The 20,490-nt window shown below is 40.8% G+C and overlaps 1 protein-coding gene across 1 annotated transcript; it reads right to left on the reverse strand.

Moving 5' to 3' along the window:
- Window positions 1–1,678: 1,678 nt before the first annotated feature.
- LOC132886380 (tumor necrosis factor receptor superfamily member 5-like) lies at window positions 1,679–19,279 on the reverse strand. Its single transcript, XM_060920968.1, has 8 exons — window positions 19,095–19,279; window positions 18,134–18,247; window positions 15,423–15,590; window positions 14,787–14,880; window positions 14,434–14,510; window positions 14,208–14,315; window positions 10,212–10,313; window positions 1,679–4,179 (listed from the first exon to the last, which is right to left on the reverse strand). Exons 1-8 carry the CDS (start codon window positions 19,171–19,173, stop codon window positions 4,019–4,021), a joined length of 903 nt encoding a protein of 300 aa, XP_060776951.1. The 5' UTR covers window positions 19,174–19,279; the 3' UTR covers window positions 1,679–4,018.
- Between the last annotated feature and the right edge of the window lie 1,211 nt (window positions 19,280–20,490).

Raw genomic sequence — 20,490 nt, forward strand, 5'->3', positions numbered from 1 at the left:
GCTCGCCTGCGACCCTGTAGAACAGGATAAAGCGGCTACAGATAATGAGATGAGAAGAACTATAATATTATTTGTCAGTGAAGAAAGTGTAAAGTTTCTGTCAATATCAGGCTTATATGATGATAAACTCGTGAAGATATTTTTCTCAGTACACGACCTACTCATTCTAAACCTGTCAAGCTTCGCCAGCGAAGCTCTCGACCCCAAAGTCCAACCAAATCTACTTGCACATCATGCCATAAAATAAAGCTGTATTACAAGTATTAGATCTATATTTATTCAATGTGTTCTGAAGTTACTTGACTGGGAACTGGGAATCTCGGCCCACAGAACACTGCTTGTTTACTCACACCCGCAATCAACGACTGGACGCCACTTCCGGCCGGCAACGGCTGCTCCTCGAGGTTCTGCCTCCGCGGGTGATTCACAGAATAAAATTGTCCACAAAAGTGCTTTTATGGTGTTTTTTTGACTGAATGTGCACGTCGTCTTTTTGTCTATAAGTAATACATAAAGCACGATTAATGTTGTAAGCATGACCAGTACTGGGACACTTTAAATACCAATACTGAATAAATTTATTCAGGCCCAATTCAGTTCCAGATCCAGCACACGTTCAGTGTGTAATTGGCTGAATTGTTGTATTTTAATGGAATATTTTCAGTTCTGTGTAACGACCGAGCTGCAATACATAGTGTTAGACATGTAGAATACTAAACGGACTCCATTATTATTATTTATTTCCAGGAGAACCTACTGAGAAACTTTCTCAGATGAAGCACCGACAGTCAGGAGATAATGATTGGATCTCTTTGAACGAGTCGTGAAGACGGATTCCCTCCACTTGTCTTGTTCAGTTGCCGCTGAACTCCTTGGACTCAAAACGAACTGACTCCAGCATCAACAGATCATCAGAGAACCTTGATTTATGATCAACAAACACTGAAATTGCATCCACTTATGTTCTGTCAGGATCTGGTGCGGGTTTTAAAATTAACCTGAGCGGTAACAAACCAGTGAATCTTTTGGTCATGACTCAGATTCTTATGTCTCGTGTCGCTGATCAGAGTTGAGTGAATCGCAGTCGAGATCTGCTCATCCCGTCAGATTTACAGAGAAGAACACAGAATGGAGACGGAGAAATGGCTGTTCACTGTTTGTTTAAATGGCGGCTGTAGTCATATTTGGGCAAATCGTGCGAATCAATCTGAACGAATCGTTTAAATTGAGTCACTGAAATGACTCAAGATCGAATATTGAGTCCGTTCCTGCTGATGTTGGCACAAAATCAGCTACGTTCCTGAAGGCTGGTCAGTAAATGATATTGATGGAAGCAATCGCACCTTTTAGCTCACTGTCTAACTGGCTTCTGACTTGAAATCAATTCCAGTCGTTGTGTTTCGGGAACAGATGAATATGGCTTCAAATTCCTGTCAGGAATCCTGTCAAGTTCGCTCCTGTTAGCCGCTTAGCTACCAACTGACGGCTCATCAAGACTCGGTCAAGGAGTGAATTAATTAAACGAAAGAAAGAAACAAACAAGCAACCGCCAGTGCCAGCATAAAATGTCCACCAAGTTTAAAAGCATCATACGTCCACGAAACTATGATGGCGATTAGTGTACAGCGGTCATTTACAACTTTTAATATTGCAATAATTAGAGTTCGCTAATGAGCAATTCAGTTTGATTCATATTCTTTATTAGTTGTACTGGTCAGCATGATTCATATTTAAGGCTACAGCAATCATTCAACATGTGAAGGTTGAAACAATCATCAGATGTCCAGTGAAGATCAGACAAATAAATAAATAAATAAATAGAATTCTGCAGAAACAGTTTGCAGATGGATTGACCTGGTGCTGCCACTTGGGGACGCTGTAATCCTCGATATCGATATCCAGAGTCAACACTTCGACTTAGCCTGGACAGTGGACAGCATGTTTGATTTACTGATGTTTTGATGATTTCTTCAGACATTTATTGAAAGGAATGATCAGATTTTACATGCATGTAAATTTTAATTGATTTACTTATAGAACTGAAATAAACGTTTCATGATTACTCGTCAGTATGTGCTCAGATCAGCTTCGCACATGAATGCAACTCTAAAAGGAAAAAGATTGTTTGTTTGTTTGTTTGTTTGTTTGTTTGTTTGTTTTGACGAGAACAGACTTTCTGAATTGAAATTGCATCAACGCATTAAAAGAAGTACGGATAGAAAATTAACAGAAGTATTATTTTGTCACGCATCATGTTCGAGCTGGACATTCTGCAGATGTTGAGGAGGAAAATGAGATCAGGAGACACGGCTCTTAAAGCGTATATGCAGAGCCGTGGCCTCACTTTTTGTTAATAAATGCCTTGAGAACTCAAGAATGGCACAGGAATAGTTTTAAGCGTTAACAATAAATCTAATATAGTAATTTTTATGATTAAAGTGATTTATATAGGTAGTGGTCTGAGTGAATGACCTTGGCATCTGTGACGTCACAGCAGGAAGTCTATCGGTCTCATCGCCATTTCCGCTATACTAAAACACAGAGCTGACTGCAACGCCGATCCTCCATTTAGAGCTAATTTATCGCCATGCCACGTAGATGTGTTGCTGGCCGGTACAGCAACATGACAGAAGGTGGATTTACGTTGCATTCACGGCCCGAGAAAGTTCAAACTGCAAAGATTTGGACGCGTTTTGCGAGAAGTTCACGGGCACATTGGGCGGCTACGAAGTGGTCTCTCCTCTGCTCTGCACATTTTACTGAAGACTCGTACGAGACCTCTGATCTGTTGAGGAGCGTTGGCTATAAGCCCGGATTGAAAGAGGGTGCAGTACCAACAATTAAAGGAAAATAAAACTACAGGAAAAGGAAAGTGAGTTCAGTTGCACCAGTTCGGAGTGTGAGCCGAGGGTTGTTGCTAAAATCCAGGACAGAACGGGATGTGGCAGGTTATCGCTCGGGCAGTGACCTCCCCGCGGTTGTTGCTAAAACCGGTGACGTCCCGTCCCGGGTTTTAGTAATTGCCTGAGCTGAGCAGTAATGGCGGAGTACTCCGTATGGAGAAAATGGAGAATGAGTGGAGCAGCCGCCTGATTTCTAAACTGGATTTGCTCGCCTCAGCAGCAATATCTCACCCTTACGTGGAAGAAGCGAATGAACGGAGAACTGAACGAACAACTGAAAGTCAGATTGTTTCAAAACAATCGGCCACAAGATCGGCCTTCCAGAAGCGAGAACACAGATGGGTAAGCTCCGACTCTCATTTGGATAAAAAAAAACAACACGTCGTTTCCCTGCATTTAGATTAATCCATGTAACTTGTATTGTGTGTTTAAGTTAGTGGTATAAGATTATTTAATTTGCTTCAGAATGTGATTGTCTCAGTTCATCTGATTATTTAATGAGCCTTTTATGTTTTATCAGTGAAAATGCATGCATGTACATGTATGTTGCATAAGTTATAACACCCATCCTGTTTTACTGAGAGTCAACCCACAATCAGTGAAGTCAAATCAGTCTCAGTTGAGCGAGTCGGTAACGCTATTTCTTACTTTCACCATCAATTTTTATTGATATGACTTTGGTCTATAGCTGTAAAAGGCCTCGGCTTTAAAACCGGTTCCCGCTGTGACATCACGCACTCAGGGCTGGCTGGCTCAGCGGCGCAGCTCCAATCACAACTTTACGGTCAATTTCAACTCTCAAAAATATATTTTTAATTCCCATTTATGCAGCATACAAGAGTCAAGGATGGAGATACTATCCACTCAGAAATGTATTTTAAAATAAAGGCTCTGCGTATCTCCTTTAAACACCTCCAAACTTCAGCGTTATGTTCCAGGTAACATGGCTGACTCCTTGCAGTGCATTATGGGTAATACACACATCATCAGTCAAATGGAGCCTGTGTGTCGAAGCATTTGGCAAAAAAAAACAACAACCTGAAAATGAGCAGCGGGACAGAGTCTGACAGGGCAGCGTGAGGGAACCAGAGAGAAGGCAGCAAAAGCTGAGGGCGTCAGAGTCCAGGCCAGTCGTCCTCCTGCGGCTCAGACCTGTAGGGCTCACTGGTGAAGGACGTGTCCGGGATGGAGAAGGCTCCAAATTTCTCTGAAAACACTTTCACGGAAACGCTGTCGCACTCGAAAGCGTCCTCATCCTCTTCAGCACAGATTTTATCTGAAAAATCAGACATGATACACTTCAGAACTTGCATCTGTCTTTCCTTTTGTTCCTTATTCTTTACTTCTTTCAAATTATTTCTTTTTCTGTTCTTCCTTCCTTCTTTCTTGTTCTTCTTGTTTTTTCTTTCTGCCTCACTGACTAAAGCATGATTTTTTATACTTTGTATTTTTTCAGTTTTGTTTTTAGTTGTTTTGTTTTTTTGTTTTTTACAACCTCAATTCCAAAAATTTTGGGACGCTGTGTAAAATGTAAATAAAAACAGAATGTGATTATTTGCAAATCATGGAAACCAAATATTTCATTGAAAAATAGTACAAAAACAAATGTTGAAACTGAGAAATTTTTCTTGTTTTGGGGTGTTTTTTGTTTTAAATATTTGCTCATTTTGAATTCGATGTCAGCAACACATTTAAAAAAAAAAGTTGGGACGGGGCAACAAAAGACTGAAAAAGTTGTGAAATGTTTTCAATAAAAAACTAATTAGGTTAATTGTCAACAGGTCAGTAAGATGATTGATTGGGTATAAAAAGACCCTCCCAGAGAGGCGGAGTCTCTCAGAAGTAAAGATGGGGCGGTGTTCACCGCTCTGTGAAAGACTGCGTGGGCAAACAGCGCAACAATTTAAGAATAACGTTCCTCAATGTAAAACGGCACAGAATTTGAGGATCACATCATCTATGGTCCATAATATCATTAAAAGATTCAGAGAATCTGGAGAAATCTCTGTATGCCAGAGACAAGGCTGAAAACTGACACTGGATGCCTGTGATCTTCAGGCCCTCAGGAGACACTGCATTAAAAGCAGACACGTGTCTGTAGTGGAAATCACTGTATGGGCTCAGGAACACTTCAGAAAACCATCGTCTGTGAAAACACTTCATTACTGCATCCACAAATGCAAGTTAAAACCAGATATAAACAATATCCAGAAACACCGCCACCTTCTCTGGACCCGAACTCTTTTTACGATGGACTGAGGCAAAGTGGAAAACTGTCCCGAGGTCTGACGAATCAAAAGTAGAAATTCTTTTTTAGAAATCATGGACGCCACGTCCTCCAGACTAAAGAGGAGAGGGACCATCCGGCTTGTTATCGGTGCACAGTTCAAAATCCAGCGTCTGTGATGGTATGAGGGGGCGTTAGTGCACGTGACATGGGGAGCTTGTACATCTGGGAAGGCATCATTAATGCTGAATGATATAAACACGTTTCAGAGCAACATGCTGCCATCCAGACTAAATCTTTTTCAGTGAAGGCCTTCCTTCTTTCAGCAAGACAACGCCAAACCGCTTTCTACACATATTAAAACTGCATGGCTCTGTAGTAAAAGAGTCTGGGTGCTAAACTGGCCTGCTGCAGTCCAGACCTCTCATCTCATCTCATTATCTGTAGCCGCTTTATCCTGTTCTACGGGGTCGCAGGCGAGCTGGAGCCTATCCCAGCTGACTACGGGTGAAAGGCGGGGTACACCCTGGACAAGTCGCCAGGTCATCACAGGGCTGACACATAGACAACCATTCACACTCACATTCACACCTACGGTCAATTTAGAGTCACCAGTTAACCTAACCTGCATGTCTTTGGACTGTGGGGGAAACCGGAGCACCCGGAGGAAACCCATGCGGACACGGGGAGAACATGCAAACTCCACACAGAAAGGCCCTCGCCGGCCACGGGGCTCGAACCCGGACCTTCTTGCTGTGAGGCGACAGCGCTAACCACTACACCACCGTGCCGCCCAGTCCAGACCTGTCTCCCATTTAAAACATTTGGCGCATTATGAAGTGCAAAATATGACAAAGGAGACCCCAAACTGTTGAGCAACTGAAATTGTATATCAGGCAAGAATGGGACAACATTTCTCTTTCAAAACTACAGCGATTGGTCTCCTCAGTTCCCAAACATTTACGTAGTGTTGGTAAAGTAGAGGTGATTTAACACGGCGGTAAACACGCCCTGTCCCAACTTTTTCTGAAACGTGTTGCTGACATCAAATTCAAAATGAGCAGATATTTTTCAAAAAACAATAAAATTTCTCAGTTTCAACATTTATATTGTCTTTGTACTATTTTCAATTAAATATCGGGTTTCCATAATTTTGCAAATCTTCACATTCCGTTTTTATTTATGTTTTACGTCCCAACTTTTTTTGGAAATAGGGTTATATTTTGTACCTTGTGACAAACTGATCTTGTCATGTTTTTGTATGGTTTTTTTTTTTTCAAGATGGTAATAAAGGAGCTTTGAAATTCAAAATTCTTTCTTTTTATTTTTCTGCTTGTTCTATATTCTTTCTGATCTCTGCTTCTTTCTTTTTCTTCATCCTGTTCGCAGCTTCAATAAGAGATGAAAAGTTGAAGGTATGAGCAGAAACCGGCCATAAAAGCTGAGAACACACAATCCAGTGATGGAGGTGTGAAAATAAAACATTTTTAAGAAGCATTGGACATGTGAGTAAATGTTTTGTGGAAAGTTGTGATCCTGAATGATCCAGTGATCTGGAGGTGATTCCTCCTGTAACACATGATGAGCACTGACTGAGTAATGGAACAGGCTGGGATGGTTTGTGTGGTGAAAACATGAGGACGTGGGTGAGAGGAAACTGACGTTCAGGTTAGTTCCTCTCGTGCAGCGTGTATCGGCGTTCTGACGTTTTCCTCACTGTTAGATTTTTTTGTTATTGTGAAATTACACGACAATAAAAATAGTTGGTTTACTAAAACCAGACTGCTGATTGAATTAACGGGTAATCTATGCCCTAGATCAATGGGTGTGTGTGTGTGTGTGTGTGTGTGTGTGTGTGTGTGTGTGTGTGTGTGTATAAAGGGGTTTTTTTGATGAGTGTGTAAACTGCTGATCTGCATAATGTACAGTACACAAGTCAGACTCGTACTCATTTTGAAACCTGTGTGTTTCACACCACCCTTACTGATACTTTGACACTCACTCACTCACTCACTCACACACACACACACACACACACACACACACACACGTGAATTAATATTTGCACTATCTCAACCTATATTAATTTTTTTTGTGTTATATGGACGTTTTAAATTGCAGTAATGTTTACTTCTTTTATTCTGTGCTTTCTACTGAATAAAGTTCATTATTATAATCCACTTTACGGTAAAGCTCAGAGACATGACTAACTCACTCTTTTTGAGCAAGCAGCTATTTGTATTTGTGTGTGGTTACTGAACACTAACAGTACGGTACTTCCTGCCAGCTCATTTCCTTTCCCTGAACAAAGAAGCGATGGTGTTTAGAGACGACTATAGACAGCGAAGGCGTAGTAGACGCACCATGCAACTACATACGTCTACATTCTACCCCGGATTTCATAATGGATTTTTAATTTTTATTTTTACGTACATCATGTACATACTGACCTACGTTTCAAGAATGTCTGTCTATAGTTTATTAAACAGTACTGTATTTGTAAATAATACAAATAAGTACAATATTGAGTGAGTATTTAATGGCAGAAGAATCCTCTCAGTGCTCAGATTATTTCAGGCACCTCACCAACACCTTATTGGTCCACTGTTCTCGCACCACCACCACCACCACCACCACACAGCAGGGTGCAGCGCAGAAGCAAATCTGAGTTCAGAACTGGCCACGTACTTTTGGCTGTATAGGCAGCATGGTGGTGCAGTGATCAGCACTATTACCTCCATGACAAGAAGGTTCCAGGTTTGAATCTCACGGCCTACCGGGGCCTTTCTGTGTGGAGTTTGCATGTTCTTATCTCTGCGTGGGTTTCCTCCCACTCCAAAGACATGCAGATTCAGTAAAAATTGTTGCTGAACTTGTTGAACATCACTGTGGAGAAGCGCGTGTGCTAAATGCCTGTATAGTGCGCGTGTGTGTACAGCTCTGGAAAAAAAAATTGAGGCCGCTGCAAAATTCAGTTTCTCTGGTGTTACTATTTATAGGTTTGTGTTTGAGGAACATGAATATTTTTGTTTTATTCCATAAACCACTGACACTATTTCCTCCAAATTCCAAACACAAAAAAAATTGTCACTTTGAGCATTTAATTGCAGAAAATGACAGCTGGTCAAAATAACAAAGATGACGTGTTTTCAGACCTTGAATAATACATAGAAATCAAGATCATATTCAATTTTAAACAACACAGTATTAATGTTTGAACTTGTTATGAGTTCAGAAATCAATATTTGCTGGAATAATCCTGAGATTTAATCACAGCTTTCATGCGTCTTGCCATGCTCTCCACCGGTCTTTCACATTGCTCTTGGGTGACTTTATGCCCCTTCTGGTGCAAAAATTCAATCAGCTCAGCTTTGTTTGATGGCTTGACCATCCATCTTCCTCTTGATCACATTCCAAGGGTTTTCAGTGGGGTTCAGATCTGGAGATTGGGCTGCCCATGACAGGGTCTTGATCTTGTAGTCCTCCATCCACACCTTGATTGATTGATTGATTGCCCTGGCTGTGCAGCATGGAGCACTGTCCTGCTGGAAAACCTGATCCTCAGACTTCGGGAACACTGTCAGAGCAGAAGGAAGCAAGTTTTCTTCCAGGAGAACTTGATAGCTCATGTGTCCTTCACAAACAAAAATCTGCCCCGTTCCAGCCTTGCTGAAGCACCCCCAGATCATCACTGATCCTCCACCAGATCTCACAATGGGTGCAAGACGCTGTGGCTTGTCGGCCTCTTCAGGTCTCCGTCTGACCATTTGACAACCAGATGATAGGAAAAGCTGAAAATTGGACTCATCAGAGAAGATGACCTTACTCCAGTCCTCTACGGTCCAATCCTTATGGTCTTTAGCAAACCTCGGCCTGCCTCTTCTTTGCTTCTCATTGATGCTTTTTTTTTCTAGCTGTGCATGACTTCAGCCCCACCCGGAGGAGCCTGTTTCGTACCGTCCTTACCGTGCAGTTAACCCCAGCTGCCATTTCCTATTCTTTTTGTCAGTCACTTGATGTCATCCTACAGTAGTTGCGTGACATCCGAAGGAGTTGATGATCATCCCGGTCAATGGAGAGTCGTTTTCACCCTCTGCCAGTCTGTAACTTCGTTGTCCCCAGTGTCTGCTGCTTGACCTTGTTCCTATGAACCGCCGTCTTTGAAATTTTGAGGACGGAAGCAACCTGACGCTCATTGTATCTCTCTGCCAGTAAAGCCAGAATCGAACCCTTCTTTTCCTCACTCAAAACTTTTCACTCTTTTGGCACGATGAATAGATATTTTTGTATTCCAAATAAATTTAAGGTACGATTAGCACTGTTTTTGCCATCCAGACTGCAAGAGGATAGTGATGATCACAGCAGTGGTTTTTATACTTTTCCTCGTTAAATAAGATTTGGTTCAGGTGATGACTGAATCAGTACTTAAAAGTAAAATGAGGTTTGTGTTGGAATTCCAGCATCGACACTGGAATGAAATGGCTGCCAGACATAGAGATGCTGATTTCAGAAAAACTCTGAAGTGGCATTTTTAATTTTTTTTTTTTCCAGAGCTGTATATTTGTCACAACAGCCAGGAACAGTATCCCTCCCTGCTCACACAGGTGAACATCCCCAGAATTCTCGTCGGTTCCTATTTCTTGTTTAGATTGTGGTCTGTAAGCACACGCGTTTCAGTCCGTCATCGTGAAGTCTTCCCATTCTCTCGAGCTGTGAAGACTCTGAGCCATGTTTTCCATGATTTCAATTCTGTGATGTGCGTTGTGGCAAAACATCTTTGCTTGAATGATTGTCAAAGTCAGTGTTATCATCAATCAGTCACCTGACTCATGGCTGTGATTTTAAATTGTGATTCAGTAATCTTTGCACCTGTGTATGAAATGTTCTACCAGTCGGGGGGGTGTTTTGTTTTTTTTTTTTTCTTCACAATCTCATTCTTCTGTATTTCCCCGTGAGGTGAGCCACTGAACTCAACTTAAACTCGATGGTGGTGTTCTGAATCTGTTCCTCATTTCTCAATGTCTTCAACTTCATGAGTACCAGAGAATTTAACTGGTGTGTGTGTGTGTGTGTGTCCTTACTGTTGTGAGTGAGTGCATGCATCTCGGAACTTCCTGGACACTTGATGATGTCTGGAGGAAGACCTGGCGACACGAAATTCTCAGAACTCACCAAAGTTATCACTGAAACACACACACACACACACACACAGATATAAAATACACAATAATTACTTGCGTCTTGTTAACCACTAATTTAAAAAGCGTGCTATTTCCTCACACTCCAAAATGAAATTCTAAAAGGATGTGGTCTGTGTGTCGCTGCTGTGTTATCTGAGCAATCTTCAAACACACACACACGTCTTACTATCCTTCTCAGGACTTTCCACTGTCATTATTAATGCAGTTAATTAATGCTGTGCCTGAAACCGAACTCAAAACTGAAGCCTCGCCTTCATCTTAGTCCTGAAAAAGAAACTTTTTGACTCTTAATCTTAAATTTAACTTTCCTTGTCGGGACCATCTCAATATGGTCAAAATGGTCAGATTTTACAATCTTCGTGAGGACATTTGTGTGACTTGAAGTCGTGTGAATATCGTGAGGGTGTGATGGGAGTGAATGCGTGATGATGATGAGAGTGAGTGATTTATGCCAAGTGGAATAACAGCGAGGTTTCTCACACAGTATGTGTTCAAGTAATTGGGTTAAAAGAGCAGATTTAATTGCTGTGACGTCTCGACACACCACAATGACCCGAAACTAAACCGTGCATCCAACGCACATCATACTGGCTTCACACTCGCACACTGTGTACAGCACACATCAAAGCAAACCGAGAGGAAATGACACAAAAGTTCAATATTCACGAAATCCACTCGCAAACATTACAGTAACACACGAGACGAACACATTCTAATACACACTGATCTGATCATTCACTGTAAATAGATAAAAAACAACAAAAAAACTTTCTTTCAGCTGATGGAGGTCGAGTCTCTCTGATTTGTGAAAGGAGACGAATCACGGATTATTAAATATATTATCCATAAAATATAGTCCATGAGCCAGACTGCAAAATTTGGGCTTTCGGTATCACCTGAGGCGAATATGTTTCATGATGCTTTTTGAAAAGCCATGCTACAGTCGAGTTGTAAAATCCATGATAGCAATGGATCGTTGGGAGCTGCTGCGTAGTAGTGGGCTTTATCTGCACTCCTCAGCTGAAACATACCAAGTACAAGTAGAACCAACAAGAAATCCTTTTTCCAAGCAATAAAATGCATTTTTAAGACATACTTATAAGGTTGACATCATGTGTTTGAGTACATCAACTGGAAACGGTGTTTGCAGCAAGACCCACAGGTGCCGAGTCCTGTTGGACGGGGATGGAAGACTGAGCATGAAGAAGATGGTGCTGCCAAATTAGTCGTAGACTGGATGGATTTAAAACCAGCACCAGAGGCCTTCCTTAAACTCCTCGCGTGCGACCGCACTCGGAAACGCGTCTCCCCTAACTGTGTCTGTATTGCAAATGGACTAAGATGGACTGATGTGTGCAGACTTGCAGAAGGTGAGAACCAAGCTTCTCTTCAGGAGATTCAAAGCACAGACGAAGACGATGAGCACGGAGTGGACAGTCACGAAGACCATTAGAATATAATTTACACAGACTCGTACATGTCAAGAATAACCCACACTTTCATTTTGTTTCAGTTTAAACGAAATACCTATACTGCCGTCAATTTCTCTTAATTACTGAAAGGCTAAATAAAGGATGTAGATCACGTGACCCGTTTGTTTTTATAATTATATCTACACGACACGAAAGAAGAATCAGAGATATTGTCAAAAACAATAAAAAGACAAAGTTGAATAGACAAAGCTTGGAACGTCTCCTTTTGAAATCTGACACATCAATCAGCGTTATATGTTAGTACGGTGGTGCTTGAAAGTTTGTGAACCCTTTAGAATTTCTATATTTCTGCATAAATATGACCTAAAACAACATCAGATTTTCACACAAGCCCTAAAAGTAGATAAAGAGAACCCAGTTAAACAAATGAGACAAAAATATTATACTTGGTCATTTATTTATTGAGGAAAATGATCCAATATTACATATCTGTGAGTGGCAAAAGTATGTGAACCTCTAGGATTAGCAGTTAATTTGAAGGTGAAATTAGAGTCAATCAATGGGATGACAATCAGGTGTGAGTGGGCACCCTGTTTTATTTAAAGAACAGGGATCTATCAAAGTCTGATCTTCACAACACATGTTTGTGGAAGTGTATCATGGCACGAACAAAGGAGATTTCTGAGGACCTCAGAAAAAGTGTTGTTGATGCTCATCAGGCTGGAAAAGGTTACAAAACCATCTCTAAAGAGTTTGGACTCCACCAATCCACAGTCAGATTGTGTACAAATGGAGGAAATTCAAGACCATTGTTACCCTCCCCAGGAGTGGTCGACCAACAAAGATCACTCCAAGAGCAAGGTGTGTAATTGTCGGTGAGGTCACAAAGGACCCCAGGGTAACTTCTAAGCAACTGAAGGCCTCTCTCACATTGGCTAATGTTAATATTCATGAGTCCACCATCAAGAGAACACTAAACAACAATGGTGTGCATGGCAGGGTTGCAAGGAGAAAGCCACTGCTCTCCAAAAAGAACATTGCTGCTCATCTGCAGTTTGCTAAAGATCACATGGACAAGCCAGAAGGCTATTGGAAAAATGTTTTGTGGACGGATGAGACCAAAATAGAACTTTTTGGTTTAAATGAGAAGCGTTATGTTTGGAGAAAGGAAAACACTGCATTCCAGCATAAGAACCTTATCCCATCTGTGAAACATGGTGGTGGTAGTATCATGGTTTGGGCCTGTTTTGCTGCATCTGGGCCAGGACGGCTTGCCATCATTGATGGAACAATGAATTCTGAATTATACCAGCGAATTCTAAAGGAAAATGTCAGGACATCTGTCCATGAACTGAATCTCAAGAGAAGGTGGATCATGCAGCAAGACAACGACCCTAAGCACACAAGTCGTTCTACCAAAGAATGGTTAAAGAAGAATAAAGTGAATGTTTTGGAATGGCCAAGTCAAAGTCCTGACCTTAATCCAATTGAAATGTTGTGGAAGGACCTGAAGCGAGCAGTTCATGTGAGGAAACCCACCAACATCCCAGAGTTGAAGCTGTTCTGTACGGAGGAACGGGCTAAAATTCCTCCAAGCCGGTGTGCAGGACTGATCAACAGTTACCGCAAACGTTTAGTTGCAGTTATTGCTGCACAAGGGGGTCACGCCAGATACTGAAAGCAAAGGGTCACATACTTTTGCCACTCACAGATATGTAATATTGGATCATTTTCCTCAATAAATAAATGACCAAGTATAATATTTTTGTCTCATTTGTTTAACTGGGTTCTCTTTATCTACTTTTAGGACTTGTGTGAAAATCTGATGATGTTTTAGGTCATATTTATGCAGAAATATAGAAAATGCTCAAGGGTTCACAAACTTTCAAGCACCACTGTAATAGTAAATCTTTTTGAAGGCTCTGGTCACATGACCGAGGAAACGAACAACACGTCGTAAGAAATATTCTATTTTTGTTCAATGTTACTGTTTGTTGGTGTTTTGTAGATTTTGGTGGACAAAAGACTGAAATATATTTGTCAAATCAGTTTCAGCGTGGTCTCCGTGTCTGAGCCAGACTTTAAAGAGCGCCGTTATCCACAAGCTACCATCGAGTCGTTGCGATCACGTGTTTTCTCACTGCTTATGCTCTAAAATCCCAGAAAACCACCATAAAACTTATTCATCTTAGACAATACACATTTAACCCTCCTGGCTCAGAGACTAATAAGAGAATCATCGCTTTGTGGACTTTCAGCTTTCTTGATAGCATGTTGACCATTTTAAGGCTTCTTCAATCTCTCACACGCACAAACGTGCCATTTCGAGGAGCAAAGTGATTTTGACATCTGCTGAAAGGAAAATCCACATTTTTGGGCATCAAACTCGTGGTCACACGCAGTGTGTCTTGCATGCAGCTGTATTCGGATAAACAAGTGTTACCTGCTTTTCTTTTACGCTTGGACTTCAGACAAATAACCCCAATGACCATGAGGATGAGTGTCAGGATAAGCCCCGCCCACAAACTAGCAGGAATCATCCAATGACAACCTATCAGTAAAAAAAAAAAAATCAAGTTTCAGCATGTCCAGCATTTAGAGGAGCAAAATCATGTTTGGGATTTATAATTAGTTTTTGTTTGTTTTTTTAAAAAAAAAAAAATACTCACGAGACACAAAATCTCCACATTTAGCATCTGTTTCTGCCGTTCCATCTGATATCAAATACCGACCGGCAGCTGAACAACTAGGCAAGAACAAGTTACAAACGAGATCAGTCAACACTAAACAGGAACAAAAGCAAGAATGAAGAAAGTGAATGATGGTGTTTGATGGTGAATGTTGGACTGTTTTGGTGTTTGAAATGACTGATGGCTTTGGTGGCCTTTGACAATAAGTGATGGTGTTTGATGGTGCGTGATGGTGTTTCATAGTATTCGATGGTGAATATTGGTGTTTGTATGTAGAATTGTGGGCTATTTGGTTATCTCATGAGAGGTGTGAGTGATGAAGCTCTATTCACCTGGTGTGAGTTTGACAAGTTGTGGAAGAATCGGTCCAATTGTTGAAGGTTCCTGCTGGACAGGGCTCACACACCGTGTCATGTGTGCTGTTGGCTGAAAAAAAAAATCACATTTCTCATTTTATTCAGTGTTATTGATGAAGTCAATGATCTTCTTCATCATCATCTTATAAAAGTCCATTACAAAGTAAAGTTCGTGAGATAAACATGTCATCTTGGGGACTGAACTTCTGCTGGAAGACATTTTTCCACTCATCTGAGGTTCTCCTGAATGGAGAGTGGCTACTTGCTTCTGTTTAAGCCCTTGTGTGGGATTTAACACCATGGAGGTGTGACTTGGCATGAAACCGCTGAGGTTAACATGTCAGAATGGGGTGGTTAGTCAGCACTCAGTAGCTCGTAAGCGCCATGCTGTTTTTCCTGCACAACTTGAATTTTGAAACACGGACCACATTCCTGAGCATGTAATGGACTGGTCACTGATTAACTTTTTCAATGATGTGGTGAACTGATTTGCAAGTGTGTTTTATTGGGGAGAAAATGCCCGTGGGTTTTAGGCCCATGTTCTTGAAGACCCCCAGGGGTCTGTGTTGGTGGAGAGGGGTGTGTGTGTGTGTGAGAGAGAGAAAAACTCACGGTGAAAAGAAACTCCTTTTCCTGGTGGACAGAGATGGACTGGCTTGCATTCTGTGCAGTGATGATCACCGTTTTGAAAAATGTGTCCAGTACAGTAGAAGCCCTTCATACACTTACAGGTTCCGTTACTTTCTGCTGTACAAGACTTTGAGATTTCCAGATGACATTCTAAGAGAATACACACACACACACACACACACACACACACACACACACACACACACACACAAATCAGTAATCAATATGCAGTCACAATTATTAAAAATACTCAAAATTTAAACATCATAATTATATGAATGCACAACGCCAATTTCAAAAAAGTTGGGACGCTGTGTAAACTGTAAAAAATAAATAAATAAAGCCCAGAATGTGACGATTTGCAAAACATGGAAACCCGATATTTGATTGAAAATAGTCCAAAGACAAAATATCAAATGTTGAAACTGAGAAATGTTATTGTTTTTTGAAAAATTTTTGCTCATTTTGAATTTGATGTCAGCAACACATTTCAGAAAAAGTTGTGACAGGGCGTGTTTACCGCCGTGTTGTATCACCTCTACGTTTAACAACGCTCTGTAAACGTTTGGGAACTGAGGAGACCAATTGCTGTAGTTTTGAAAGAGAAATGTTGTCCCATTCTTGCCTGATATACAATTTCAATTGTTCAACAGTTCGGGGTCTCCTTTGTCGTATTTTGCGCTTCATAATGCGCCAAACATTTTACAACCCCAATTCCAAAAATGTTTGGACAAAGTACAAATTGTAAATAAAAACGGAATGCAATGATGTGGAAGTTTCAAAATTCCATATTTTATTCAGAATAGAACATAGATGACATATCAAATGTTTAAACTGAGAAAATGTATCATTTAAAGAGAAAAATTAGGTGATTTTTTAAATTTCATGACAACAACACATCTCAAAAAAGTTGGGACAAGGCCATGTTTCCCACTGTGAGACATCCCCTTTTCTCTTTACAACAGTCTGTAAACGTCTGGGGACTGAGGAGACAAGTTGCTCAAGTTTAGGGATAGGAATGTTAACCCATTCTTGTCTAATGTAGGATTCTAGTTGCTCAACTGTCTTAGGTCTTTTCTGTCGTATCTTCCGTTTTATGATGCGCCAAATGTTTTCTATGGGTGAAAGATCTGGACTGCAGGCTGGCCAGTTCAGTACCCGGACCCTTCTTCTACACAGCCATGATGCTGTAATTGATGCAGTATGTGGTTTGGCATTGTCATGTTGGAAAACGCAAGGTCTTCCCTGAAAGAGACGTCGTCTGGATGGGAGCATATGTTGCTCTAGAACCTGGATATACCTTTCAGCATTGATGGTGTCTTTCCAGATGTGTAAGCTGCCCATGCCACACGCACTAATGCAACCCCATACCATCAGAGATGCAGGCTTCTGAACTGAGCGCCGATAACAACTTGGGTCATCCTTCTCCTCTTTAGTCCGAATGACACGGCGTCCCTGATTTCCATAAAGAACTTCAAATTTTGATTCGTCTGACCACAGAACAGTTTTCCACTTTGCCACAGTCCATTTTAAATGAGCCTTGGCCCAGAGAAGACATCTGAGCTTCTGGATCATGTTTAGATACGGCTTCTTCTTTGAACTACAGAGTTTTAGCTGGCAACGGCGGATGGCACGGTGAATTGTGTTCACAGATAATGTTCTCTGGAAATATTCCTGAGCCCATTTTGTGATTTCCAATACAGAAGCATGCCTGTATGTGATGCAGTGCCGTCTAAGGGCCCGAAGATCACGGGCACCCAGTATGGTTTTCCGGCCTTGACCCTTACACACAGAGATTCTTCCAGATTCTCTGAATCTTTTGATGATATTCTGCACTGTAGATGATGATATGTTCAAACTCTTTGCAATTTTACACTGTCGAACTCCTTTCTGATATTGCTCCACTATTTGTCGGCGCAGAATTAGGGGGATTGGTGATCCTCTTCCCATCTTTACTTCTGAGAGCCGCTGCCACTCCAAGATGCTCTTTTTATACCCAGTCATGTTAATGACCTATTGCCAATTGACCTAATGAGTTGCAATTTGGTCCTCCAGCTGTTCCTTTTTTGTACCTTTAACTTTTCCAGCCTCTTATTGCCCCTGTCCCAACTTTTTTGAGATGTGTTGCTGTCATGAAATTTCAAATGAGCCAGTATTTGGCGTGAAATTTCAAATTGTCTCACTTTCGACATTTGATATGTTGTCTATGTTCTATTGTGAATACAATATCAGTTTTTGAGATTTGTAAATTATTGCATTCCGTTTTTATTTACAATTTGTACTTTGTCCCAACTTTTTTGGAATTGGGGTTGTAAATGGGAGACAGGTCTGGACTGCAGCAGGTCAGTTTAGCACCCAGACTCTTTTACGACAGAGCCATCCAGTTTTAATATGTGCAGAAAGAGGTTTGGCGTTGTCTTGCCTGGATGGCAGCATATAAAAATATAATTTTTTCCATTTCTTTGTCAGGAAGTGATTTGTCTCTGTATGAAAAAGATATCAAAGGGGAATGCCTGTGAGATGTCAATTCTGTTGCCCTGAATTAAGAAGAAAATAACGTGGAAAAGCTTTTTTTCTGTTGGTGTTTGGTGGAGAAGGTTGGCGTCTGACGGTGTTTATTGGTATCTCATAGAAAATGTTTGTGTTTTGGTGAAGAGCATCAGTGTACGCTGGTATTCAGTGTTGAAACTTACTGGAATCACATAACTGACACTGCAAACAGTTATCTAGAGAATTTTCAATTGCTGTGTAGTAACCATCAGGACACGGTTCACACTGATTACAGTCAGATGGCGACATGTGGGTCCCTGAAACCGAGAGAGAAATACACACACAATTTTTCTAAAAACATACTATTTTAAGACAAAGTTGATTTATAATCTTTTGTATAAATCTTTTTCCACTGTGGCTTTAAATATGAAAACTGCTTCATTAAACACCTGAAGATACGACGTGTAATAATTTGTGTACGATTAAAAATGATGGACTAATTATGAGTGAGTTTCCAACAACAAAATGTTACAGCAGTGTTGTATAAATATTTATAAATGTTCTAAAACATGAAAAAAAAATCTTCAACACCGTCTGGGGGGGAATCAACCCTGTCTCAAAGTTTTACAAAGCAAATGTTCCCCAAACGGTAATATTTTCAAAATTTTCTGCTTATGTCTGGTTGTTCACTGGGATGACGGAGAGACATTATGAAATAAATGTTCATGACATAAATCATAAAGCATTATTATTCAAAATGTTGCCTGTCTAAGGAACTGCAACCTCGATTTAAAATAGATTTTTAATCAGACAACACACACACACACACACACACACACACACACACACACAGTGTGGTGTTCATGTTTAATTTCTACCCATGGCAATGAAATTGATCTGAATTAAATTCATGAAATAAAGCTTTTTTTAAACAAAATAATACCTTTTTTTAAAATCAAAATGGTGAAATGTGTAAAAGTTATGTCTGTGTTCCAAACATAACACTTTTTTTCTATAGTTTGAAAAGATTGAATGTAATCTTTCTGAATTAGTTTTACACACATCTCAGCATCACAAAAACGTGTTGTACAAAATTCATAACCCACAATTTGAAGATAAATCATTTATCAACCATTTTTCTTATCTAGATTTTTCCAGACTCACCTTTTGGGCACTTTTTGCAGCAGGAACCTTTGTGTTCATACTGTCCTTCGGGGCAGGACATGGCTAAAAGTCTTCGCATTTGAAGATTTTGGAGTTAAATAAAAAAATTGTAAAATGAGGTTCACTAAAGTTGTGCGTTTGACGTCGTTCCTCTTTGTCCTAAAGTGGTTAGTGGTTGCACTTTACATGCTTCATGCTGTATCTGTCACTTCCTCTGTTGCAACCTCATTTTATTATCCCGCCCATGAGAGAGAGTGAGAGAGAGAGAGAGAGAGAGTGTCACATCTGTCTGTCCAGCTGAATTTAAGAGATTTCAAATGATATTTTGAAGACTTGCCCCTGTCCACTTCCACTCATTTTAGCTCCCACTGGCCATCTTAAAGGGATCCCACAGTGAAAAATAAACATCGGCTAGAAATCTTACGTTTTGCACAAATGCATTTTGATTCTCCTGTATCGTCACACTGTGCTGCATAAAGCAGTGCTTTAAAACTCCTGCTCATTCAAGATGCAGCCATTTTGTGGGCGGAGTCTAACAGAGTAGCCTTGAGAGGTTTCCTGTATCTTGATTGGCTCGCTGCTCCTGACACCGCCATGTAGCTGGATGAACAAAACATTGTGAATAAACGGCAGAGTGCGAAGCCGATGGCTGCAAAAACAATAAACGCGATAATAAGGGAAAGAATTTTTTCTGTGTTTGTTAGCCGACAACTGAGCAACGTACATAACTCGCTAATCAGCGGCTACACAACTTGGAAACCGGTCACACTTTAGAAACGCTCTTCTCTGGGAGAAATTCTGTTGTTTGCGAGGACCGTTTTGAGCCCGATTGCTTTGAAAGGAATCTGCAGGCCGAGCGCTTGGGCTACGCAGGTCATGTTCGACTCAAACCCGATGCTGTGCCAACGATATTCCAACGGCATCCACAGAAAAGGGAGTCAGGCCATGCAAACCGATTAACTAGAATAGTACAGACATTCAAAGCTGATCTATACATAGAGGCAGTGTGTGGAAGCAGAGCTCCCGATGAGCGTAAAATGTGTTGGTAAATAATCCCACATTATTAAAAAAATTAAAATAATTCCTGGATCAAAACCCATTTATAAATAAAGATACAAATTTCATTGTCCGGTGCATCGCACTTCACTCTGCTCTGCTATAAACTTGTGCACGGCTTCAAGCTTTCATTCACCTATATTTCGACCATGTCAACGATTGTAGCACATCGCGTGTCTATACCTGTATTCACACACACACAATCAATAAATAAACTTGATAGCGAGTATGGACACACATACATCAACACGCACGCACACGGAGTTTCTATCGATAATGGACCGCGAACTGATTTTTGAGTTCTCCATCTGGTGTTGCTCCTCTCACATCAGGCTCCCAT

Source organism: Neoarius graeffei, chromosome 5 (assembly GCF_027579695.1).
Source record: "Neoarius graeffei isolate fNeoGra1 chromosome 5, fNeoGra1.pri, whole genome shotgun sequence".
Lineage (NCBI taxonomy): Eukaryota > Metazoa > Chordata > Actinopteri > Siluriformes > Ariidae > Neoarius > Neoarius graeffei.